General features: G+C 33.8%; 1 protein-coding gene across 4 annotated transcripts in view; it reads right to left on the reverse strand.

The window, feature by feature from the left end:
• LOC5574468 (esterase B1) overlaps positions 1-18,101 on the reverse strand; it is a 38,474-nt gene extending 20,373 nt beyond the window's left edge. Inside the window, exons 1-4 of one of the 4 annotated variants that reach the window (XM_021843923.1) lie at positions 17,438-17,510; positions 16,983-17,372; positions 16,800-16,927; positions 16,604-16,740 (exon numbers count right to left, since the gene is read on the reverse strand). In XM_021843923.1, the coding sequence (XP_021699615.1) occupies positions 16,604-16,740; positions 16,800-16,927; positions 16,983-17,267 (550 nt within the window). In that variant the 5' untranslated portion in view covers positions 17,268-17,372; positions 17,438-17,510. Of the gene's footprint in view, positions 1-16,603; positions 16,741-16,799; positions 16,928-16,982 lie in introns of all 4 variants that reach the window. The other 3 variants (XM_021843924.1, XM_001655078.3, XM_021843922.1) reach the window with 3 other exon arrangements.
• Between the last annotated feature and the right edge of the window lie 9,669 nt (positions 18,102-27,770).

Below are 27,770 nucleotides of genomic sequence, written 5' to 3' on the forward strand. Positions count from 1 at the left end.
TATTGATTATTTTGTAGTACTGTAGAAATTTAACGTGAAAATATGGCCGGTATTTTTTTTAAGAACATTACGGAAGATATATTGTGGTAAAATTCGTAATGTAATATTTTAATGAATTTAAATCTTAGGGAAAACTTTGCATTACTTTGAAAATTTGTTGAGGAATGATGAGCTTTGAGAAATCCAATCCATACGTATAAGAATTCTGTATTTTTTAAACTATCATAATTTACCTTTTTATAGATTCTTTGAAGTGTTGGTTTTTGGAGTATGGAAAGATTTTTGTACGAAGTTCCTTAAATCGTCATGGGAAGGAAGGAGAAACAATAAATTGTTGAAGCAGGTAGAACAATAGATAGGCAATGGTACAATCAAAATTAAGTTATTATTTATAACCTAGAAAAATACAGGATAGTTGTAATGAATTTACAAATTAAACAAATTTCTCAAGAAGTTCCATCAGAATCTTCTTTGAAAATTGTCTTATTCTTCCTTGACTTCTGGTTTTATGGAATTCTGCCAAAAAGCCTCCTAAAACTCCGCCCTCGTATTGCTGAAAAATGCAAACCAAAAATATGGATTCTGCCAAAAAATAGTAAAATTATTTCTGAAGAAGTTTTTTAAAGGAAGATCAATACAAATGTCAAATGAACATCTTAATAAATCCTCACTCCCTTCCCCGTTATTTAGCTACATGGTTTTCTACAGATTTCTTTACCGCTATGCTTATTTTGGAAGCAAAAATTTCCTGGAGTTTTTCAACGAATTTCCTCCGAAGATTTGCAGGCAAGAGGCATTCCAAAAACAATTATCTTTTCAATTCTTGAATAATCCGGGACTTGAAGCCAAATTTCTAAAAAAGGAAAACATGAGAGAATTTTTGACGCAATTTTTTTAATGTATTTTAGAAATATTTCTCAAGGGCTTTTGATGAACTTCGTGGTAGAATTAGTAATCAAATTTTTGGGAAAACTATTTAAACGAACAGAAGAATTTCTTATACAACTTTCAGTAAAATATCTCAGCATAAGGTCTGTCAGAATCAATTATTTTTTAGAGGAATGCTGAGCTTTTAAAAAATAGGTAGCATTTTTTTGGTAAATTCCGGAACATATTCCGTTATTAGTTTTCTACCATGAAATTAGCATCTTCCGCATGTGAATTTTTCGAAGCTTATTGCACGAATGTTCTTATCAAGGTTTAGTTACCATTAAAAACTAATAGGCTTATCATTTCTGTGAATTTTTACCGTTATAATCTAGTGAAACGAAAAGAAAAATCTCTTTTTGTTCCCACTATCGTTGGTACTATAGCCATAATTGGTACTTCTACCCTGATCATTTTTTATGATCGCTCTCGAAAACACTGTGAGAAGCGTGGGAGGAGGTAGCAGAAAGTGAAGGGGGAAGTAAAGCGCCATATTAGATGCCATTTTGGTACTTATGGATATATGTCCTTAAAAAAATAGGAAAAACTCTAGCCGCATAATAGTGGTCTTCAGCCTATTTAATATGGCCGGCCACAACAACTCGAAAAATGATGCGGGCCACAAAAAAAAACGAGGATTAAACGGTTTCTTATGGCATTGCAAATATTTTTTTTATAAACACAGAGACAGTGTTGTGAAAAACTCAATTGCTCAATAACTCACGTTTGAAATTTTTCATGCGTAAGTTGTCAATCACGCAACTCAACAGTCAAAAAATCATGGATGAGTTGGCTCACCTTTTAGACTCATTGTCTCGTATTTCCACAGTTTACTTACACACGGCAATAATTTCTTGTAAGTCTGGTAAAACTATAGTAATCCTTTCTAACGTAAACAACAACAATCAGGTTTGACGAGTTTTGGACGGGTTTTTGACTGAATATTTTTTTACGGTTTGAGTTGATTGAGTGATTTGGCATCAAAATCTCAAGCGTGAGTTTTGCGGAGCAGATCTCTAATGAGTGCTCTCACGGGAGAGTGTATTGATTGAGATTTGAGTGTGAGTCTATCAAAACTGCACAGAGATGATATTTATAGGTTCTTCAAAGAAATTTCGAAGAGAACAAAATAACGTGAAGCATATATGTCGAAATTTTCATGAATTTCATATATTTCTAGAACTTTTGATTTCATCTATCCAGTTGAAACATAAAAAAACACCTTGGATGAAAATCTTAAGTCTGCGTACTTCCCTACAAAACTTTCTAAGCCTAATAAACTTCTGGATGTTTTTTTAGTTTACCTAAGCTTCGTTTTTGTTGGACCCAGATAGCCGTAGCGGTAAACGCATAACTATTATTATTAATATCTTTATTAACGAGATTTGCAGCCCGAGGCTGGCTCATCTCGGACGCATAACTATTCCACCACCAGTCGAGGATCTTTTCGAGTTGGAAATTTTCTAAATCTCCCAGGGAATACAGCATCTTCAACCTCACGATACCATAAGCAAATATGGTCAATTGGCAAAGAAAGCTCTCAGTTAATTAGGATAATATTCATTTTATAAAGTGGACACCTTGTTTATGCTATATATTTTTTATTTATTTGTAAAATCGTAATCGGTTTCCTGTACATTGTTCAAATAATATTCTACAATGTTACGAAAATTTAAAATCTTACGATATGCTTTGGCTGAAAACTAAATAGTTTTTCCAAAAACTGTTTATCACAGTTAAGCATTAATTTTTGCATGACAAAAATCCTCATTTTTATGAACAAATTGTATGTTGGTATCTTTCACTCTTCTACTAAATGTAGAGCTTAAGAAAAATCAATAATATTTCACCATTCTCTGACACTAAGTCACTCGAGTTATTTATTCATTATGGCCAAATTTGAAGATACACCATTTAATTTGATGATTTAAAAGAGTAAAAAACAAAATCTGTTACAATTTTATTGTAATCGAGGAGGACTTGCAAGCTCTTGGGGTTTTCGAACGCCGAGTGCTAAGGACGATCTTCGGCGGCGTACAGGAGAACGGCGTGTGGCGGCGAAGGACGAACCACGAGCTCGCTCAACTCTACGGCGAACCCAGTATCGTGAAGATAGCTAAGGCTGGAAGGATACGCTGGGCAGGGCATGTTGCAAGAATGCCAGACAACAACCCTGTAAAGATGGTGTTCGCTACGAATCTGGTCGGAACAAGAAGGCGTGGGGCGCAGCGAGCTAGATGGATTGACCAGGTGTACCAGGACCTGGAGAGCGTGGCACACTGTAGCCGTCGCTGAAAAAACGTGATCGAAATTGTTTTGACCTTGAAAACATGATTTTAGTTCTGTAGTGTCTTCGGGAAAGTTTTTCCATAAAATAATCGCTATTTTATGAAAGTGTCAATTTCGTGATTAATCCACCTAAAAGTGAGAACGAAATTTTATTTTTCGTATTTATGAATTTAAAAATAAACTTTTTTCGGGAAAGTTGTAGGTAATATTAGAAGAAACAACTTTGCTGAAGACACCGTATGCATATTTTTTGATTTTCATGTACATTTGTGGATTTTTTTGTGGAACGCCCCTAAAAATCACTTTTTTCATCATAACTTGGTTGGATGATTTTGTACAATTTTCAATTGTTCTAGTGCTATTTGTTACTTGCAAAAACGCATAACTTTCTCCAAAAGAGCATGTTTTTATCTCTCATACTTTTCGAGTTATTGAAGATTTTATTTAAAATTTTGCACCTTTTTGACACTAAAAATCATTTGGTCGCGCACATTTCCGCAGTCTGAAACATGTTCATCCAGTGGTTTGAAACTAATACTATGAAATGCAGAGAAAGCCGCTTTTAGCCTGCTTTAGCCTGGCGGTCAAAAGAAAGTCTGAAGAAATGTTTACTTACATGCAGATATAATTTACACTTATTCACTACACCATATATTGGCTTAACTTGAATATCTGGCATCACTGTATCAAATTTTATGCAATAAAGTCAACAATATAATCAATCAACAAAAGGTCGGAATAATCTGTTCAGACAAGTTTATCACAGACAAACAGACAACATATCCAACACACTTTTCGTCGTTCACCTTTCCAACGTTAGCTGTTTATTTTTTGCAGAAAAAACACTTATTGCTATTTTTTCTGCAGGAAGTCTTAGTCCTTTCTTGAGAATTTTTCGGAGCTCCCATCAAAAACTAAAATGTATTATATAACTATGAAACATTTATTTTTTTCCTTTAAAATTCATATGAAATCCATAAATCAGTAAATATTAATGTTTAAGATTATCATTATTATTTTTAGCTTCGCTATCACTGGTTTATTTGTTATTTTTTTTAACCAAAAGATTTTCCTATCCTGATATGGAAACACTTTTTTCTCGGGAATGCTCTAATACATGTAATCACAGGATTTGATGTCGCCAACAAACAGTGTAATAATTCTTAGTCAGTATCAATTCAGGAGATCCTCCCTGCAATCCTTAATATCCTTGTTACATCCTCTTGAGCCTCTTCGGTCAACTGTCCAATAGAGACCAAGAAAGAAATTACCTCACTTCTTCGTATAAGGATTCAGTGTACAAAGTGTTGAGCAAATTTCTCCATAGCATCGATGTTACTGAATCGATTTACATTTGAACTGTCGAATCTATTTATTGATTTAATCGAATTCTTTGCATCTATATATTTGAATTGAAATTTATGAAGTTTGGGATGGGATCAAATGAATTAGCAGTCGACACCAACATCTTTCAATAAAATCAGTTTTCATATTCGATACAACAAATTCACTAATTAAAAATTAAAAATCCCATCAATTCATTAAGACATATTTATCAATTTCTACAAAATGAATCGAATCAAAAACTCGAATTAAGAAAATCAATTCATTCGATTATAGATGCTCCAAACATCGATTCAAAATATCGATCAATCGTAATGACAACTTAAATATTCGAAATATCAATTTAAACTCAGCCAAAGCTAGTACGGATGCTGATATTGGGTGCCACTCATATAAACCTAAAAGCAATTAAACAGTTGAGTGATTCCAAGCAACAGCACCAACATTTGGTAAATTTTTTAATTCATTTTTTTCTATTGAGCTGAAACTTTGCACAGTTTTCCAGTTCCATCTAAATCGTCATTTTCCGATATCAAATCTTCAAGTTGAGTCACGGCTAACTTTTCAAAAGGGTGTATGTGAAAATGGTTCAAAAAAATTCAAAAAGCTGCACAGCAAAAACGGTTCGTTCGATTGTTAGACAACTAAAGAAACAAAGTTAGACAACTAAATAAAGATTCCAAAAAAAAATACACACAGTAAAAAATTTTTTTTTGCATTAAAAAACATAATTTTTGACACAAAAACTCAAATATCTCAAAACCCTATCGGAATACCAACGTAATTTTTTGAGGGAAAACGGTCCATTATATTAGCTATCTACCAAAAAAGTTATGACATTTCAAACATGTCACAATTTTCACATTTAGTAGAAAAAAAAAATTTTTTTTTCGGTGTGAATTATTACGGGAACCGCAGTTTTTTGCTGATTTAATTGTTAAGGGCCTTGCGTGAATTAAACAAGTCGTTTTCATGTATTCATTAGTATTATGTATATTATATGTATAAATATTATGTATATGTATAAATATTATATGTATATGTATATATGTATAAATTAAAATGAATTAACAGATTACACGAAAATAAAATTTTTTTTCACCAGAATATTTTTTTTTAGAGTATGATCGATGAGTTTCTAAATGTTATATATAAACTTTAAAAGTTTTGGATTTGGGTATGCGTTATGAGATCATGAAAACATTTTATTAACACTTATTTATTTATTTATTGTTATTCATTTTTTTACAATATCGAACACTTTTGCATCATTATCAGTACAGTTCGAGTATAGTTTTGCTTTAATTTTATTTTCTGACAATGGAATGAAAGGGTGAAATTTTTGGGTTCCTTGGATAGTTTTCGCGTTATTATATTGCTCGCTGAGCTCTGATGCCGTTAATTCGTACTCTTCAGTAGTAGTAAAACAAAATGATAATTTTGTTAAATCTTCTTCTTTTCTGCGATTCGCCCAATCAAATAGTTCTTTTGCAGTTTTAATTGGATGCTCACGTTCTTTGACTAAACTTGCTCTTGTGGCCATGCGCTTTATGGTTCCTCCAATAGCATCACAAGGACTTTTGCCATGTGACGTAGCAAAGAAATGCCATTCTGCATCAATTCCGTACTTTGATTTAAATTGACATAGGCTCGAAAAATTCTTACGGTTTTTGTACTGCGATGCTGCTCCATCAGACATGAAATATATCTTTCTGATTTCTTTATCCTTATCAACGCGTAAAAAGTTAATCATTTTGGCAATGAACAAATTTACAGATACTGAGTCGTGTCTTAAATCTTCGGAAATTACAATAAAACTAAAATGTTCAATTTGCGTACTTCCATTGAAATAAATAACGAATGGATGAATTGTAGCTTGTTGTACGTTCCAGTGATGGGACTGTACTTCATCGTATTGCAAGAGCTATAGTTTTCAGAAAAATCACAAATGACTAAAAATTCACCATCTTGTAATGTATTTTTCGTATTTTTTGAAAAGCGGGATTGCTCTGTTTTCATAAAGTCGTGAGGAAATAAACTTTCTAATTTCAAGCAAAAAAATGACACAAACTCATCTACAGGTTTTACAATAGTTTCTAGGTCACACCTATCCGTGGTCACCCATTGCTCAAATGATAACTGATCAATATAATTTTCTTCAAACTCAGCGAATAAAGTATTTTCCAATGATGAAGAATCTGGACAATCCGAACAAGACCGTAGATAGCAATTTGATGTTGTATTTTCACACAAAAGACTACCAGTTAACATTTTAATATCCTTTGATAAATTGATTCTTTTCAAACTATGTAAGATTAGGTTAATATTTTCGTGTGTTGTGCACACACAAACATTATGTGTTGCTGAATTGGATAGAAGCTTGCATTGCCTTGAACGAAGGCTTGCAAATGAGGAAAAACCTACCTTAATATTTTCGTTAATTTCCTTGAAGCGTGTATACGCCTCTTTCAAAGTAGTCATCATTAATCGTTTTTGGATTGCTTGACGCTTTCCATCTTTTTTTACAGATACATAATCTTTTTGGCCAGGCATAGCTCTACTTACTTCATCGTCTTCAAAATATTGAATTATTTTTTCTTTTGTCTCATCTGTTAATGAAGTACTCGACCTAGCATTTTTGGTTGCAAGACAGTTATTTTTGAATTGTTTTGCCTCTTTTGCTGTATTTCTATTGGTTTTGAACTCATCAATGGCGTCTTGAATAGACCACGAGCTTGGCAGCATCGACAAAATCAATATTTTTTCTTTCCTTGTCGTGGCTAGATTCGAGAACATTTCCTTCATATTCATAATTACCTCATCGTAGTCTGCATTTTCCACATCCTCAGGTCCTAATTTGAAGAGGTTTCTTCGTACAGCTTCGTTGATTTCACGGTATTTTTTCTCGGGATAATTGACGTAACCCATCTTCGTCCATTTAATCGGAGTCACTTTTATTCCAGCTATCCCTTCGTTGAAGCGTTCGATGTTGACCTTCTGGATGCACTCATCTTCTGATTGATTTGTTGAAACAGATGTCGCTGATGGTACCGTGGCAAGACTATCTGCACTTGGTACTTCTGGTAACTCCTCAGTTGTTGTCGGTGCATCTAGTAATTCCTCAGTTGTTGTTGTTTTCGAACTTCTCGCAACCTGATCCACCTGATAATTTCTTGTAAGTCTGGTAAAACTATAGTAATCCTTTCTAACGTAAACAACAACAATCAGGTTTGACGAGTTTTGGACGGGTTTTTGACTGAATATTTTTTTACGGTTTGAGTTGATTGAGTGATTTGGCATCAAAATCTCAAGCGTGAGTTTTGCGGAGCAGATCTCTAATGAGTGCTCTCACGGGAGAGTGTATTGATTGAGATTTGAGTGTGAGTCTATCAAAACTGCACAGAGATGATATTTATAGGTTCTTCAAAGAAATTTCGAAGAGAACAAAATAACGTGAAGCATATATGTCGAAATTTTCATGAATTTCATATATTTCTAGAACTTTTGATTTCATCTATCCAGTTGAAACATAAAAAACACCTTGGATGAAAATCTTAAGTCTGCGTACTTCCCTACAAAACTTTCTAAGCCTAATAAACTTCTGGATGTTTTTTTAGTTTACCTAAGCTTCGTTTTTGTTGGACCCAGATAGCCGTAGCGGTAAACGCATAACTATTATTATTATTATCTTTATTAACGAGATTTGCAGCCCGAGGCTGGCTCATCTCGGACGCATAACTATTCCACCACCAGTTTCTAAATCTCCCAGGGAATACAGCATCTTCAACCTCACGATACCATAAGCAAATATGGTCAATTGGCAAAGAAAGCTCTCAGTTAATAAGGATAATATTCATTTTATAAAGTGGACACCTTGTTTATGCTATATATTTTTTATTTATTTGTAAAATCGTAATCGGTTTCCTGTACATTGTTCAAATAATATTCTACAATGTTACGAAAATTTAAAATCTTACTCCACCGATGATGTACAGATTGCCCGTTTGTCAACGTTTAAACGGCAGGACGTACAAATGCGTAAATTTGTATTCAATGTAGACATTGGAGCATAACCAGCCGCTTTCAGTTTATCTATGGTGCTTTCGGTAAGATTTCGTAGCTCTTTCGAACACTTTTTTTCTGCAAACGGCCTGCAACAGTTGAGAAAGCGTCTACTCATGTTGCTCGTTAGATTTTAATAAACAAAATCACTTTTAAGTTTTTACTGGCTAGTTTGGTGTCGTTTGCTTGACTGAAGAAAAATTTTACAATTAAATCTTTTATAACCATAGTGGTAGTATATTTTTAGCTTTTTCGTGAGTATGTTCATGGTATGTACCTATCATGTTTTTGATGTTGTTGAAGTTACTCGCTTTCTCCCAAATATGATTAACAAAGTCTATTCTCTACCAAGGCGGGTCTATACCCAGGTGTAATCAGATTTTAACTTTGTGGAGAAAACCAGCGCCGAGAAAACCGACATGCTTTACGTATACTAGATCACCTGGGTACAGACCCGCCTTGTTCTCTACGAGGTAAACTTTTTGCAGGTAAACTAGTCGTATACCTGTATAGAAAACTTTTTTTGTAGCTTTTGTCTTCAATATTAGATTTCTTATAGGTTTCTTTTATCAAAAGGTTTCAACACTATTGAGAGAATTTTTCTTCAGTTACGTACAATAAAAAATATGACACTATCAAGACTTTAGATCACAACACTGGATCGCGTCTAACTTTCTAATAGATGCTATAATAGTTATGAATAATTAAATAAAATATCATGAAAACAACTTGTTAACCTCATGTGGTACCCTTAACAAAAAATTCAGCAACAAACTGCGGTCCTAAAAAAAATTAACAATGAAAAAAAAAAAATTTCACTGAGTGTCAAATTTGTGAAATATTTGAAATGTCATTACTTTTTTGTTTATTGGCTTACCATCACCAAATTTTTATGGTAGATAGTTAATATAATGGACCGTTTTCCCTCAAAAAATGACGTTGGTATTCCGATAGGGTTTTGAGATATTTGAGTTTTTGTGACAAAAATGATGTTTTTTAAGGCAAAAAAAAAATTTTTTTTTACTGTGTGTATTTTTTTTGTAATCTTTATTTAGTCGAGCACTCGACACTGAAGAAGTCTGTAAGTCGCAGACGAAATAGGCCTATCTGTCAAGATAAGCAACACATATTAGAGTTTAAAGGTATTTGCTCACCTTAGTGATTTTAGTATTTTATTTTTTTTTTGCAAAAAGTGAAGTGTTAAAGTTCATTTGTAGTTTTATTTAGTTGTCTAACTTTGTTTCTTTAGTTGTCTAACAATCGAACGAACCGTTTTTGCTGTGCAGCTTTTTGAATATTTTTGAACCATTTTCACATACACCCTTTTGAAAAGTTAGTCGTGACTCAACTTGAAGATTTGATATCGGAAAATGACGATTTAGATGAAACTGAAAAACTGTGCAAAGTTTCAGATATTTTTGAAATGGTCGATCAGAATCGACTTGCATGCCTCCGTGGAATCCCTCAGTTTGAAATGCATACTTACCGATTTTCTCGCATTAAAACATATTTACACAATTATGAAGAAACAATCCACAATCGCCTTCGTGTACTGCCGTTCTACGCATATTTGACTCGCAGCTCATAAGGTTTACATAGAAAATGGGACAAATAAGTGTAGATGAGCAGTGTAAGCAGGTTGTAATTTATTAAAGGTCCCTTTTATACATGGGTTCGATCACCACAAATGAACAAATTCAACAAAATGTTATCATAGAAAAATGTATGAACAAATTTTGTTACATGATCTTTAATATGATCATCTTAAGATTTCAGTAATTCCGCTGTTTTATTTTGTATGTGCTGATAAATAACCATCGCCAATCGTATCATCAATCAAGCGGTTCTGGTGATGGCAAATCACATGACACGAGGGTAAATATTTCCGATAACTATTACTAATATTCTAAACAAATGTATTTTATTTTTCATTCTCCACAAATTATCAACTATTTATTGTAAAATGCATAAATGTTATAATTGTGAATAAAACTAAAATATAGGGATTTCTTATGAACAAACAAAAAATATAACTTTTTTTATTGGTTTAGTGGGAAAAAAATTCATTATCGGTATTTTACTAGTACTACCGATGAATCTATGACAAAAGGTCGAAAGACAAAAAGGCGAAAGGACAAAAGATCGAAGCACAAAAAAGAAGGGACAAAAGGTCGAAAATCTTTTTTCAAAGAAGGAAAAATTTCCCACCAAGCAAATCATTTTCGACCTTTTGTCCTTTCGACTTTTTGTCTTTCGACCTTTTGTCCGTAAACCCTACCGATACTGATCGATGTAGTACCGTTGAATCGGTATTCAGCAAAAGTAGTCGGAGCCGGAATCCCTAATTGACCATCTACTTCATATATGGAACTAACGTTAGAAAAGTGAACGATGAAAAGAGTGTATGATATTTTGTCTGTTTGTCTGTGGTAAACCTGTCTGAACCGATTATTCCGATCTGTTGTTGATTGATGTCATTGTTGATTTGATTGCATAAAATTCGATACAGTGATGCCAGATATTCAAGTTAAGCCAATATAGGGGGTAGTGAATAAGTGTAAATTATGGGGTCTATTTTATAAGTCGAGTCGATCAAAATGACTCGACTGGAGTCACTGTCGACCGAAAAATTTGCTCGACTCAGCTCTGTCACTCGAGTTTTTCGACAGTTGTCACTCTATGTGACTGGATTACTATGGGAGTCGACGTATGACATCTGAAATATGCATGCTTGCTTTGATCGACAATGAATACAGACGAGTCACATAAATCTGCTCGATTTACAAAATAGGCCCCTATATCTGCATGTAAGTAAACATTTCTTCAGACTTTCTTTTGACCGTCAGGCTAAAAGTGGCTTTCTTTGCATTTCATAGTATTACTTTCAAACCATTGAATGAGCATGTTTCAGACTGCGGAAATGTGCGCAACCTAATGATTTTTAGTGTCAAAAAGGTGCGAAATTTTATATAAAACCTTCAATAACTCGAAAAGTATGAGAGATAAAAATATGCTCTTTTGGAGAAAGTTATGCGTTTTTGCAAGTAACAAATAACACTAGAACAATTGAAAATTGTACAAAATCATCCAACCAAGTTATGATGAAAAAAGTGATTTTTAAGGGTGTTCCACAAAAAACTCCACAAATGTACATGAAAATCAAAAAATATGCATACGGTGTCTTCAGCGAAGTTGTTTCTTCTAATATTACCTACAAATTTCTCGAAAAAAGTTTATTTTTAAATTCATAAATACGAAAAATAAAATTTCGTTCTCACTTATAAGTGGATTAATCATCAAATTGACACTTTCGTAAAATAGCGATTATTTTATGGAAAAACTTTCCCGAAGACACTATAGTACTAAAATCATGTTTTCAAGGTCAAAACAATTTCGATCACGTTTTTTCAGCGATGGCTACAGTGTGCGTGGGTCACAGTCGAGGATGGAGAGAAGCGGCCATGAACCGAGTGAATTGGCGAATTATTATTGGCGAGGCTTTATCAAGATAATTGATGTAAAGCCAAATAAGTAGGTCTATTGTAATCCACTGATCGAGTATCAATTTAAATTTTGAGAGAAAAACGCTTTTTCATAAAACGCCCGTAAAGAATAAAATTTATACCTAAGAACCCGGTTAAAACTTCTCTGGTTTAGCTTTTTTAACTATTTTAAAAACGCTTTCTACTTTAATTTTATATGGGAATCAAAAATTGGTTAAGATTACTAAAGAAACTATTTTTGTATGAAAAAAAGCTAAACCGGAAAAGCTTTAACCGGATTTTCAGGTATAAATTTTATTATTTTTGATCGTTTTATGAAAAAACGTCTTACTCTGAATATTTTGATAGGCACCTGATCAGTGGATTACAACAGAGTTGTAACATATTTTGTTACTCAGTTAGCGCGTTTTGTCAAACAAAATATGTTATAATTTTGGCTGGTTAGTAATTGAAATTACAGTTTTTTTCACGATTTCCTCTACACCTAACAGAGCTGTCACAAAATATGTTACAATTTAAACAATAATTTAGCTCATTATGTTTCAAATCAAATAACAATGTAATTCATTTTGTTATTTTCCATAACTGAATTATAACAAAATTAGTTATAAGCAATTGCTCTCAAACATGTTATAACAAATTGTGTTTTAATTATGTTTTAAATTTAAACAAATTTCTAACAGCCTTTGTTCCTATAACTGATTTTGCTTTAATGATATAATAATTTCTCCCATCAACTTAGAATGCTTCTAACAAACATGAAACAAAATATGTTAATTGTAACCTGAGATTAAGTAGACACACAGCCAATTCAGATTACCGACCCCAGTAAAATTTTACTGGGTTTTGGAACTACGGTTTTTTCGGTAACTTTTACGATTACCGAAAAAACCCAGTAAATCAAAATATGTTTTGATTGATGGAAATTACTGACTTATTCAGTAAAATTGTAGAGCGTTTTTACTGGCTTTCCAGTTTTCCATGCTCCAGGCTTTGCTTTTCCGGATACTGTTTTTTTTTCAAAAAACAATACAAATTAAAACCCAATCGACATGAACATGGACATCGACATGCATTTTTCGTACGAATAAACATCTACGGTATGCTCATATCTCAGTAAAAGTAATCGAAAAATGTGTGACAAAATCATTATTTGGTTGGTTTGCATACAAGAGGCAAACTCAATGATGCAAATGACTTTACCTCTTGTATGGAAATCTACCGAATTTACCAACGTAAGCAGTCCTGAGCCTTTTTGATTGCTTAAAATGGTTGAGTTTCTCACTAAATTTCGACTACTTACCACGAGAAAGCGCAAAATAGGTGCAGGAAAAGTTTGGTTGCCTTAGCCGTGTCTCCCGGCGCCGGACGATTTTACAGCAGGAGATTCTCATTTGACACTTTCGCGCATGCGCATCAGTTTGTTTTGATTTGATTTTAACGACAAGTCAGTAAAAAACATCAACTACTGAATAGTCGGTAATTGTTTTTACTGACTTTTCGGCCTGTTCGGTAATGTTGCAAAATTGGGTCTGACAGCTACCGTAGTTCAGTAAAATGTAAAAAATATTACTGAACCTCAGAAGTTTTCAATCAAAAAGCTGAAAGTTCGGTATTTTTTATGATTTACATTTCGTACCCAGTATTAAAAATTACCGAACAAGCAAATCGAGATTGAGTGTGCAGCTGGCATAGATTGCGAGCTCCCATAAGTCAAGGGAACCTGTCACCAACTGTCACTGGAAAACCAACACATTCGGAGGGCAGAATGTGAAAAAGCGTCATATTTCTATTTGTTTTTCGATGATTTCACATTTTAAAAAATAGAATAACTAAATATAGTTGTTTGTTGTCTAATTGCTATTGATTTTTTGTATTCATATCCTTTTTCATAGTGAAAAACATGAAGTAAATATGATTTTGACCAAAATAAGCACATTTGACCGTTGTGCACTACCAACGAATTGAAAAAAGAAGCCAAAGAAGGCTAGAAAACATGTCAGCTGTCAGTGAGCTGTCTCCTCTCTCTCTCAGATTGTAACCAATCTTGATATAATTATGCTTCAATTTTGTTGTAAGGCAGCGTACGTTTATTACGTAACGCTAAAATTGGAAATCTTGGACGCTTTTTGTATAAAAAATTTCATATTTTTGTATGATCCGTAACGTCTGAGTCTTCTCACCCATCCCCCTAGAGCGTTACATAATTTTTGGACGGCGCCTAATCCACTGGTCGGGTAATCCCAGAATAACACATAATAAAAATAATTCATCGATAATAAATTCGATTTTATTACAGCATTGTTCCCAATTTTGATAATTGTCACTGTATTCTCTTCTGTCCTCTTCTCTAAATGAAGCATTATTTATTTTTTATTTTTTTTTTCTATTCTGCTTGAAATACGACTTGGGACTAAATAAGTAAATCTCTGAAGACAAAGTTTTTTTTTTCATGTTAATACTATATTAGTACTTCCGTCAGGACGAACTGTAAACCTAAAAATTTCACTCATATCAATTCCATTTAAAATTAAAATGTTTTCTCTTTAAAAAACGCTGAAAAAGATTTAAAGATACCGTTATGTCTCAAATTCCGAATAGACTCATATTCCGAACACTTTGTTTTTGTTTGGCGACTCGCTTTAAATCTTTCGCTGAAATATGTCACCAATTTTGTAGGAAATGGCAGTCAACTGATATTTATTTTTAATGCCTTTGAATTTTGTTTATACTTTGGGAGTTGTCGAGGTCAGTTGAACTAGATCAGATTAATATATTTTCAAAATTATTTATTCAAATCCGATTCAAGGTATTTCGAATACCTTGATTCAAACACCGAACAACACGTGTTTGAATCAAGGTATTCGAAATAAGAGACAAAATGAAAACAGTATTCGGCATTTGAATCAAAACGTTGTTCTATTTTATTACGTAAAACAATGCTAAAACAGTTTGAAAAATAAAACATTTTTATCGGCAAACCCAACAAGTAAACTATGCCAAGAAATTAATTTTTTTACAAATATCTGTAAATTTGAGCCCACCAGTTGCGTTTGAAGTCGCTGTTGGCATTAAGTATTCGGAATATGAGTCAAAACGGTATCTGGAAAATTGTTGCTTCAAAAATAACTCAATGTTTTTTAGCAGGCTTCTGATTGATGATGCTTTCGAAGAACAAGCGTTTTTTAAATAAAAAATATAAATTGTCGAATTCTTCAGCAATTTTCTAATAAACAATGATTTTGACAATATCCAATAATCGGCCCTTCTAAACGTTGTGCCTCATTTGAATAAAATTTATTTATTCCGGGGTTTTTTTATTATCACAATATTTTATAATATTACTTGCACGATGTAAAGAAAATCGATTGAAATTTTATTGATAAACTAGTGGTCCCGGCAAACTTCGTCTTGCCATCAAGTAGGCTGTTGAAACATGTCATGGAACCTCCCATACAATATGACAGTTCCGTTCATGCTCGTTTTTCCGACTTTTCCGGTGAATATCTTGGGATTTTTATACACACAAACACGTCGGAACACTTGACGAACAAAGCGGAATTATAATCATTCAAATCCGTTGATCCGTTTGGATGCCATTTCGTGAAATACAAACACCATTCCATTTTTATTTATATAGATAGATTGAAAATATATTGAATGTACAAGGTTCCCACTTTATAAAATTAATGAGATTTGAAGAAGCTAACGGTCTTGAACTAATTTTGAGAAATTTATGTTCCTGTAATAAAATACTGCACATTTTGACCAGTAGACAAATTGACCAAGATTTCAATAATTTGTTGCAAAAACGAAGAGTTCTAAGATGAACGGGTCACATGACATTAATATTCAAAATTCTTCAGCGGGCCGCACAAAACCATTTCAGGGGCCGCAATTTAGTAACAACTATCTAAGAACGACAAGTCAAAATCAAAGATAAATTAATATATTTGAATATCTAAAGAAAATTAGTCATATAATCTGATTTCGGCCGATTGTTGTAAATACTAATACAAATACTTGTCCAACTGAAAGTTTTTCAACTACCGAAAAACTAAACATTACATAAACCTTGCAATTTTAATTATGATTTAATTAAAAAAATTGAAGTGAATTTTGCGAAAAAAAATACATATCTAATCGGTGAGAATCGAACACATCGAATGAGTTCGATTCTCACCAAGAAGACGTGTAACTTTTTTGAAAACATCACTTGGATTTGTCTATTCAATCAAATGGCAAAGTATATGATATGTTCAGTTTTTCGGTAGTTGTTAATACTTCCTGTCGGCTGAAACCCATAAACGATAAATCATTATGAAAAAGTATGAGAATTTTCTACCAACTGGAAACATGAATTGAACTACCATTTCATGTCAGTAACAATGTCCCTGAACTACCAAAGCACGACATATTCTGCTCAAATTATTACAATCTCGAGTAATGAAATTAATCATAAGCGCATGCAAACTTACCATAAACTCCGAGATCTGAGCATCCTTTGTATCCTAAAATTTTGGCCAGCTTTCTAGCCTTTTCCTCCGGCTCTACTTGGAAGAAGGAATCCGTGCACACAACTCCACTCTGGCAGATGGCTCTTTTGAAGTATGCTCTGAAATATTCAAATGATCAACATCTACCGGGATCTGAAAACAGCAACTCGCGTAATACCTGGAATTTGCAGAAAGATAATGCAAGTATGTTGACCAACTGCCTGCACTCTCACCAAAAATAGTTACATTCTCAGGATCACCTCCAAATTGATTTATGTTCTCCTTCACCCATCTGAAAGCCATCGCCTGTAATTGACACATATCGACGGTAAATTGAACGAGAGTGCGAAAAATTTTCGACCTGATCTTTCAGTCCAGCGTTGCCCGCAATTCCCATACTGGGAAGGCTCAGAAATCCAAACGGCCCAAGACGATAGCTGATCACCACAACAACAACGCCTTCCTGCACGAAATGTTTCGGATCGTGCAAAAACGTCCAATCAGATCCGTGAACGTAGCCCCCACCATGAATATAGATCATCACCGGAAGGAAAGGATTCCATCCAAGAAGTTCCGGTAGTTGTGAGGTGTACACATTCAGATGAAGTTGTTTTTCCGATCCTCTTATTATGAATGGAATGAACATGTTGGGTTGAATGAACTCATCTCTATCAACTGCACAATCAACGGTAGGAGTATCAAATTTCTCTAACGGCACAGGTGGTTTGAATCTGAGTTCACCTACTGGAGCCTTGGCATACGGAATTCCTTTGAAATAGTGATATTCTGTTCCATTCGGAAGACTTGTCGATATACCTCGCAATTTTCCTTGTCGTACGTGCACAGTCGGTCTGGGAGAACTGGTCCAGATTCTGATGAATCGATTATGCAAATAGTATATTATCGTACCGATCACCAATCGATAAACCCCAACGATGAACTCGATCATTTTGAAGATTGAACTATTTCACAGAGAGCAGATAGCGTACGTAATAAGATGACACTTAGCACGTGCAAGGGCTAGGGCTGAAGATAAACTGATTTCAAACGTGAGTTTCAATGTCCGATGAAAGCGTGAGGTCGCGTTGTGGAGCGGTCATGCATCATCATCAAGGTTATATTTCCAACTTCTCGTCTCATTCGCCTTCGAAGGTAGTAAACGGTTTACAGCGCACTGTCGCATGTTGAAGCTGAGCTCGAGCTCCTTCTAATGCAAAGTGCAGTGAAGTGTAAAAGTTACAGCGTAACAAAATCTTCAACTCATAGAGAGGAAGCAAGATTAAAGGGCTTTTAGTAATAGAGTACTTTGGGGCCAAAGTTGACATTGGGTCTTTTTTACGCACATGAAAAATAATCCTTTGCAACACGGCATGAGTTTGACACATTCCTGGGTCAGCTGGGCACAGGTATAAACACACAGATATATTAGCAATTTCATCAAAGTTTTTAATCGTTGTGTACTAATAGCACGAATAGCATCAAGCCAAGATTGTCTCCTTCCCTTTGCAACCAAAAAGAAAATACCGTTTTTGCGATTCCGTTGCAAATCAATCAATCAATCATTTTTCCGAAGCATGGTATCTTCCATGGATACAGAGAAAATCAATTTTCGGCGAACTGCATTTTCTAACGATTGACCGATCTTCCAATACTGGTTTAAGAACAGATCGTCCAGCATTCTTAGAGGTGACAGCAGTACCCGCAATTGGGGCGTACAGTTACAGTTACCGTTCTGTCCTCCAACATGGAATGTGGGTATGTATGATGTCACATTGATGTGAACTAGAAAATTTGTGACATTCGTAGATACTATGTCGCAGCCTACGCGATTGAAAAATACTGAAATGATTCTACACATGGATGTATGCCCACGTGGTTTCTGTTGAAATGTTTGTTTGTGCTTCTGGAAACGATCCAGCTTAAACGGTATTTTTCGTAATAGCAAAAAATGTTGTATGCAACTCGTTGCAAAACTCGACTTTTTCAGCACTCGTTGTATTTATCCAACTCGGCGAGCCTCGTTGGATAAATGTACAACTCGTGCTGAAAAAATCATCATTTTGCAACTTGTTGCATAAATAACTATTTTACTCTTATTTCGCACACTGAAGGCCAGCCACTGTTTCAAATGCGTCTGATAAGCTTAAATATTTGTGAAAATTATCATTTTTTGACAAAGTCTAAGTCTTAGCAGTTGGATGCACCAATAAAAATATTTAAATTTCCTTAGTATTGTTTTTATTTAATAGTGTTGTTCCATATTATTAAATAAAAATAATACTAAAAGAGCTTAAATATTTTGGTTCAAATGCCAAACACTGCGTTCATTCTGTCTAATATTCCGAGCACCTTGATTCTAGTTCCAAACAGCACGAGTAAATCGTTCTCAAATAAATAATTTTGCAAATAAAATTATCTGGGCTAGTTTTACTGATCTCGAACTTGACAATTATTACAACTCCCAAAGTATAAAAGAGATTAAAATACATTAAAATTGAATTACAATTGACAGTTATTTTCTGGTAATTTGGTAATATATTTCAGCGAAACATTTCAAGCAAATCGCCACATGGGAGCAGCCGAAAGGGGGGGGGGGTTGCGGACGTCCGTTGCCCCCCTCTGGCCGGTGAAAAAAAAAACGAGATTTCGGAATCTTCGGAATCATCAAAAGTCTCTTCGGAAAAAATAATTCTGAAATTATTAATTCGCCCAAGAATTATTCCTGTAGTTTGCCTACAAAATATCTGTTTTTCCAAATATTCAATCAGGAATCATTCCACATATGCATCAGAAATTGTTTCAGAGGTTTTCCAGGATCTTATGCTTCCTTCAGGATTTAGTATCATCCATCTTTAAATGCCGCTTAGAACACCAATACTTCCTCTGCAGAATTCGTAAGATTTTATTCAAAATATTGATTCTCGGCTTCAACAAGTTTCTTAATGGGATATTCTTAGAAAAAAATCTGAATAGATCCTTGAAGGAGTTCCTGAAAACATTTCCGGAGTATTTATAGAAGGAATGCCAAGAAACTATACGATGCATTTCACTTAGATGTCGATGAATTTCGTTCAGAATCTCTAGAAAACTTCCTCAGGGAAGACCTCGGTGAAAGATTTTTTTAATAAAATTCATGCAACATTTTTTACAGAGCCCCAGCAAAATTACTAAGAGTAATGTTTTGGGAAATATCTGAAGTGTATCTCAAGAAAAATGTGAGAAGAAATTTGAGAGAGTTCCCCAGGATATTATGAATAAATTCGAATGGAATTATTTGAAGCCATCTTTTGAAACATTTTATGTATTGTAAGTTGAACTCTTAAAACAATATATCACACTTAGAAAAAATCGCAGTATCTTGTGAAATAAATCACCGAATTTTAACTGCGAACAACAAAAATACACATTTTCCTGTGAAATCTACTATTTTACCGTTAAAATCAGTGAAATTTACTATTTTACCGTAAAAAATTCGGTAAACAGAAATTTACTGTAACCTGTGAAATACTAACGAAAAGCTCGGCAACAGCATTGATTTCACCGAATTGCTGTGAAATCATGTGACAGCTGCTCTGGCAGGCATGAGTTCCTTTTGTTTTAGATATGACACACTACTAACGTGGTAGCAAGCCTGATTCCTGATCAATAGGTCGCAAGTTTGAGTCCCGGTCGGATCATTTTTGAGTTTTTCTTTTTGATTTTTTTCAATGATTTTACACTGCCCATAACTGCATATCAGTCACATTCGACGAGTTAACGCCGTGGAGAGTCATCAAATGATAAACACTTTCGATCAACTAACTCAAATCTGTGAGATTGTTCTAGAAACTTCGTTGATTTTAGGATAATATTTTGAATTTGAGTTTAGTTGATGATAAAGAAAAACGGTTTGACGTTTTCTCTTTTTAAGTAAAATTATAGTTTGAAATTGTTGAATACAATTTGTGAACTAAAATAACTATCTGTAAGTATCTGTAAGTATCGACGAAAAGTATCGTGAATTTAGTTTTGAATTCTCATTTTGAATTTGCCTCATGGGAACGAGAAATGAGTCTATGCATGCTATAAAACGATTGACTTTTACTGTGCGGCTTGTTTTCAAGTTTCCCGTGAGAGAGAGCGAGACAGCACCAACACACGGCGCACAGCAAAAGTCAAAAGAACAAAATAATTTATGGTACGTACAGAGACTCATAGAAACTGTATGTAATTGGTTTGTGTCTAGGCTAAATGGAAGCCATAAAAAGACGTAGTGAGTGCAGTAATGTCTCCTGAATATATGTAACTCATTTACACCATCTTGACGAACCTACAGAAGCGCTAAGATCGCCATTCGAAAGATTCGTTGGCGCGATTCTGTAGACAAAAAGGGGATTGTTTAATGTAGGTTTCTTTAAGGCTAACGCTAACTAAGTGGCTCGATGGCTTAGTTGGTAATGCACTCGTCTAGCATACAAGAGTCCTTGGTTTGAATCCCAACCGCACACGTGGATTTTTTTTTCCACAATTTCACCCATCATCTATCTTTCTTTACCACGCGTAATGAGTTAATTAATTCTAATGTATGGCCTACACTGATTTTTTTTTTAATGTAAAAAAACATTTTTATTTCAATGAGATTTCGTCTCAAGATAGGATGTTATGTTCACTACCAACCGTCCAAGCATCGCGAGATGGGTACTTTTAAGGAAAAAAAGTTTTGCAAACAAGTGAAAGTCACAATTATCTCAGAACTCAATGAAACATAACATGCGAGTTAATTTCGTCTAGTCAGTTTTCTATAAATTATCAAGATTTCATATAAAATTGTCTCATTTGTGTCACACACTGAAAAAATAAAAGATTTTCAAAATATAAAGTTGTTTAAGAATAATGGCTATTTTCTTTTTAATGAAATTTTGTCTCAAGATTGGTAGTTATGCTTACTACCAACCGTCCATACATCACGAGATGGGCAGTTTTAAGGAATAAAGTTTTTCTATCAAACTTGTTTTTATTTTTAATGAAATTGTTTTTAGCGGGTCATTTTTAAACAAAACGGCATTGGTTTCCATGTCGTTAAGGTAATCGGATACAAAAACAACAAGGCAGTCACAGCTCAGCTGTCTTCAACTTCTTGTGTCTCAAACAAACTAAATTATAAATTAATCATTTTTTTACAGTAACTACAATCATAACGGCCGGTCTTTCCTCACCCCTTCACCTTCACCCAGACATTTTCCACATGGTGAGCATTACACTACGCATGGCACCATTTTTTTTTGGAGCCATTTTTGCTATTGTTCTGACGATTTGTCTATGCATGGTAGAAATGGTCTGAAATGTTTAAAAAAGGTTTCTCTTCTAGTTCTATGAGGCTTATGAAATATGCAATTCGTGGCCAACATGGTAAAGCTATTAGTATCGGTTTGAGCTTTCCGTGGTACTGTTCATGTTGTAATGTAGAAAACTAAGGTGGTGTACTTTTCCACTCTTTAAACTGTTTCATTTCATAAAAAATCTAGATTCTGCACACAATTTCGTTCAATAATGATGCGAAACAGAGAAAATTTAAATAGCATTTTCATTCACAATAGTTTCGGTGTCATTGTATTAACTTCATCGGTAGATAATTCTCATCTTTCATATTAACAGCACTCATTGTAATGAATGTACATGTACAAGCTCAATTGAAATTAATTTCTCTGCTGGTGAGCTTTCATCTGCTTTCGCCAAACCTAAAAGAAAAAACATTATTACAGTCGCCTCTCCACATCTCGATATCGAAGGGACCATCGAGATAGGGAGAGATCAAGACAAAGAACATATTTTTAATGAGTACTAGATCAAAAACCGCTCCGTTGTTAGGAAAATTGGGAAAAAAATAAACAAGCGGCCATCATTTAGCGTTCCTAATTTGTTCTGAATCACGAAAATCTGATCTATTAACCTTTGATATTGCTCATATCGACATACGGAAAGGAACTGTATGCAGAGTGAAGGGACCGAAGAAATCATCGACATAGGGAGAGATATCGAAATGTGGAACATCGAGATGTGGAGGGTCGACTGTATAAGATTAAGAAAATAGAAAACCAATATTCAAGTTTCTTTTAACTCAGCTTACAATGAAACGAGAATATTTGACGTTACCTTGTCAACATTAAAATCATCACAAATCGCAAAGCTTACTTCGATCTAGTAAGAATAGTTATAGCATAGACAAGAAATGTCAAAAAGGGGTGATTCAAAGTTTATAGCAGACTAACGTAAAAAGTTGGATATGCGCAAAAATTTATAAAATAGCCAAATCACATCGAATAGTATACAACATTTGGATTACAATGAAGGGGAAATGACCATAGGGTCGATGTACTTTTAATGGACAGTCCCCTATAGTCGTACTAGTGAATTTTATCGCTGCAAAATACGATTTGACATGAACATCAGTCTCTGTTTTTTAGCTAAGTACCGTAATTTCGGGTAAAATTTATCATTTTTCACCGTTTTTCTGATCTGTTTTCTAAAATGTTGTCAATGTCAATCAATTGAATGCAGGAACATAAGTATGACGGTGAGCCTCATTGGCTTATGTAACGAAGTTTTCCAACAAAAGTTATTTTGGTGCTTAAAATTATTCATTTATTTACGGAAATAATTCGAAATTAAATTTCAAGAGTACCACGTAATACGCCTAAATGTATGCAATTTCCGAAGAAATTTCGAACTATTTAACAAAAATATAATTATTTTAACCAAATTAGCGAATTGTTAAGAATTTTGATGATAAAATCTGTTTTGGGGAAATTTTTTAAGCATCTCAAAAACTTTCACGCTGGCACCATGTTCACATCCTAGTTTAGTACTAGAAGTTTATTGAAGTTTGTCAATACCACATTTTACATGATTCTATCATGTATCATTCTATAACTCCTAAAACTTCACAACACACAATTCGACCATTGTTTAGACAAACAACGTTCATTTACTACAGTTGATATTGATATCGGTGCTCTATTAGTAAGAAATGAAATCGTGTGACACGGTGATCAATTTCACCCGAATTTACGGTACCAAAATTATCAAAATAAACAGATGCGCTTAAAATTTAAGCTTTCTTGCACCTTTAGTAGACGTATCGTTTCTATAATAGCACTTCTAACAGAAACTCTTTTTTCGTTAAACAAAATAAAGGAAGAATTAAGATTTTTATATCAATCGAAAGCTTTTGATTTCTTCTTCAGAGCAAGCATATAAAAATTGTAAATTGATTTCTGTTTTGCCTATGACGCGAAGCTAGTGCTACTATGGGAACAGAAATCATAAATAGTGCTACTATAGGCATATTGTGACACAAGCGATGGACCAATGCACGAGTTTACTACTTGACGTTTGAGCAGTGCCGTAACACAACGTGTCTCATATAAATCACAATGACTTCAATATGACTAATGAGAATGTTCTGTTTCATAGCGAAAAAACTGGAATTCATACTTATATATGACTGGAAAAGCGCAGAAGGTGGAGCTTGTGCAACATATTTTTGTTGTCAAAATTATGTATCATATGGGTTTAGGTATACATAATTATGTATTATACTTTGTCCAACAAACCATTAACGCAACAAAATACTGAAAACATTTGGTAGTGGAAATGCATTGGATGGTCGACAATGAAAAATGTAAAAGTGCAAACATTGACAAGCCTTCATTTTTGATTGCATAACTGTTATTGATTGATTACTGTTATTCAACACAAAATTAATATGCGAATCAAAAATTATGGTGAAATATGCACTTTTGCTTCGAAAAAATCAATTCGCCCTTATAAATCGTTCAATATACATTTTTCAACATCAAGCCAAGTAAATATTTCCAAAAAGGAATAATCACATTTTGCAAATTAGTTCATTATTTTGTTTTCTACTAACACACTGAACTTTTACTGAATTATTATTACTTTTTTCAAAGCTTCAGAACAAAAATCTCATAGTTATGGTAACTATTCAAAATTAAATTCAAAAATTAAAGATGGTACCCTTAGACACACTGCATGACGAGTGTTTTGGGAAAAGACAAAAAATTCATTGCCAATCATTTGCCATTGTTTCATTCAAGGCAGTGAAAAATTTTCAGGGACTAGTGTGATCATAAATTTACAGTGTGATATAAGTTTGATAAATCACTTGACTATGACACCATAAATTGAAGTTGTAGCATGGAAGTTGCTTCTCAAGTCTCACGTACCGTTGTTGATTTGTACTCACTCGGAATATAATAGTCTAATTAGGTTATTACCAAAAACTATTCCGGCAAACTTTATGTTACAATTTTGTTGACGGAAAACTCCTATACCAAATGACTATGAAGTGTTTTCTAAGCATTTATATTTTTTTTTCCTACAATTTTTCACAAAAACACGTAAGCCCTGCATGAACACAGTAAGCGAGTTAGGTAATTCCATTGAACCTTTTTCGTACTAAACAGTGGCAAACAATCACCACACCACACTCTATTCATTCATATAAATTGATAAATCGGTATTTAGAGCATACCTTAAAAATAATAATTTACCCAAAACATTTGCTTAAAAGTATTCAGTGAACACCGTATGGCGAATTTCTTAGCCGGCAGTGTACTATCCATGCTATCAAAAGTATTAAATGTCAATTTTGTTGCATTTGTTTTATAGACAACTAGAAAAACTTATATTTGACTGAAAATAAACATAATTTGTTTATTCAGAACATGTTTGAAAAGAGTATATATTATGACATACATGTAACATGAATATGACATATTGAGACTGTTTATTTGTCGTACATGTCTAAAACAACCGAATAAGACATATAACCAAACGCATGTTTTGATAAACATAAGAAGACAAATATAAAACATAATATGGTTGAAACATAGTAAACGTAATTAGAACATTTTCAGCAAAATGGTAGATTTGTATTGCAAAACAAATTATATGCCTTAGTAAATCGTCAAAACGTTTAGCAATGAAGGAATGCACCTTATTCATGTAGAAATCAAAATAAATGGTCTTCTCTATGATGTAGTAGGTGTTTACAGACCTCCATCATATGATTTTGAAAAATTTCACGATGAGTTAGAGTTCTTGTTGAAAACCCACGGTTCACGTCCTCTTTTTGTAGTAGGTAATGTCAATATCCCAATGAATTTGACGAATAATAATGTTGTTTCACGCTACAAAAGTCTCTTGGACTCGTATAATTTTGTTTGTTCAAATACGCATGTGACTCGACCAATCATTAACAATGTCTTGGATCACTTTGTCAGTAGAAAAGAGGACCTTCCTTTCGTCAGAAACGACACAGTGTACTCAGATGTTAGCGATCACCTGATTGTTGTAACATCATTTAAAATTAACGATCCTAAAGAGCGTATTGTGCTAACAAAAAAAATTCGTAAACAAAGACCTATTAAACAAGCGCTTCAAACATTTTCTGGATACTTTTACTTGCCGCCAAGATGTGAACGATTCGATTATAACCTTAATTTCTGCATATAATAACATTCTGCAAGAATGCACAAAGATTAAAAGTGAAAAAATAAATGCTAAGGCGAAACACTGCCCATGGCTTAATTACTATATTTGGCAATGGATAAAACTCAAGAATAAATATCTGAAAAAAGTTAAAAATGACCCTAACAATGATAACTTAAAGGAAATGTTTCGACATGTAACTAAGAAAACCGATGAAGCAAAAAAACGATGTAAAACGGAATATTACAAAAGTCTTCTAGATCATACATGTCAATCAAAGATGTGGAAAAATTTAAATGTCTTAGGGGACGGACCTGGTGTAGTGGTTAGAACACACGCCTCTCACGCCGAGGACCTGGGATCGAATCCCATCCCCGAGATAGTCACTAAAAATTTCAATGACGTCTTCCTTCGGAAGGGAAGTAAAGCCGTTGGTCCCGAGATGAACTAGCCCAGGGCTAAAAATCTCGTTAATAAAGATAAAAAAAAAAAAAATTTAAATGAACTTATGGGTAGGAAAAAATCTAATACTAAAATTGAATTGAACAATGAAGGTTGTAAAACAAGTAATAGCTTGGAAGTATGTGAAATATTCAATCAATATTTTTCCAACATTGGTATAAAGCTTGCTAAAATAATTAAAAGTAATAACCGTAATCCTTTGAGCACTGTAACTCGCGTCGAGCAAACAATTTTTCTAAGAGAAACTAATGTACCAGAGGTCACTTCTATTCTAAATGATCTTAATGTCAGGAAAAGCTGTGGACCAGATAACTTTCCCTCCAGTATCATTAAATATAATACTAACAAGTTTTCACATATCTTCATGGAACTCTTCAATCAAATACTTATACAAGGTAAATATCCAGATTGTTTAAAAGTGGCTAAAGTTACATCTATTTTCAAATCCGGTGACAAATCTGATCCTTGTAATTATCGTCCTATTTCAACGTTGTCCGTATTTAGTAAAGTTTTTGAAAAGTTGCTTGTCAGCAGAATTACAGATTTTTTGAACAAATATAATGTGTTATATAAATTCCAATATGGATTTAGAAAAGACTGTAGTACGTCTAATGCCATTGTAGAGCTTGTTGATTTTTTGATCAGAAAAATCGATAATAAATTCACTGTTGGAGGCTTATTCATCGACCTGAAAAAAGCATTTGACACGTTGAATCATGACATTCTTTTACAAAAACTGGAATGTTATGGCATACGAGGGTTGGCATATGAGATAATTAGAACCTACTTGTGTGATCGTCAACAATTCGTAATGTTACAAGATGTGCAAAGTTCTCTTCAAACTGTTAACATTGGGGTTCCACAAGGAAGTAACATTGGGCCACTTTTGTTTCTCTTATACATAAACGATATTGGAAACTTGCCTCTGAAGGGCACTCCAAGGCTGTTTGCTGATGACACAGCACTGTTTTAACCTCATTTTGAAACTTCATGCATTATAGATTTTATCAATCACGACATGCTTTTGCTTGTAAGATACTTCGATACAAATTTACTCTCCCTTAATTTGTCAAAAACAAAATACATTTTGTTTCATTCACCGAGGAAAAAAATTGTATCACACAACAACCCTATTGTGGGAACAACGGCGATTGAAAAAGTGAAAAATTTCAAATACCTTGGTCTGATATTAGAT

The sequence above is a fragment of the Aedes aegypti genome, chromosome 2 (assembly GCF_002204515.2).
Source record: "Aedes aegypti strain LVP_AGWG chromosome 2, AaegL5.0 Primary Assembly, whole genome shotgun sequence".
Classification (NCBI taxonomy): domain Eukaryota; kingdom Metazoa; phylum Arthropoda; class Insecta; order Diptera; family Culicidae; genus Aedes; species Aedes aegypti.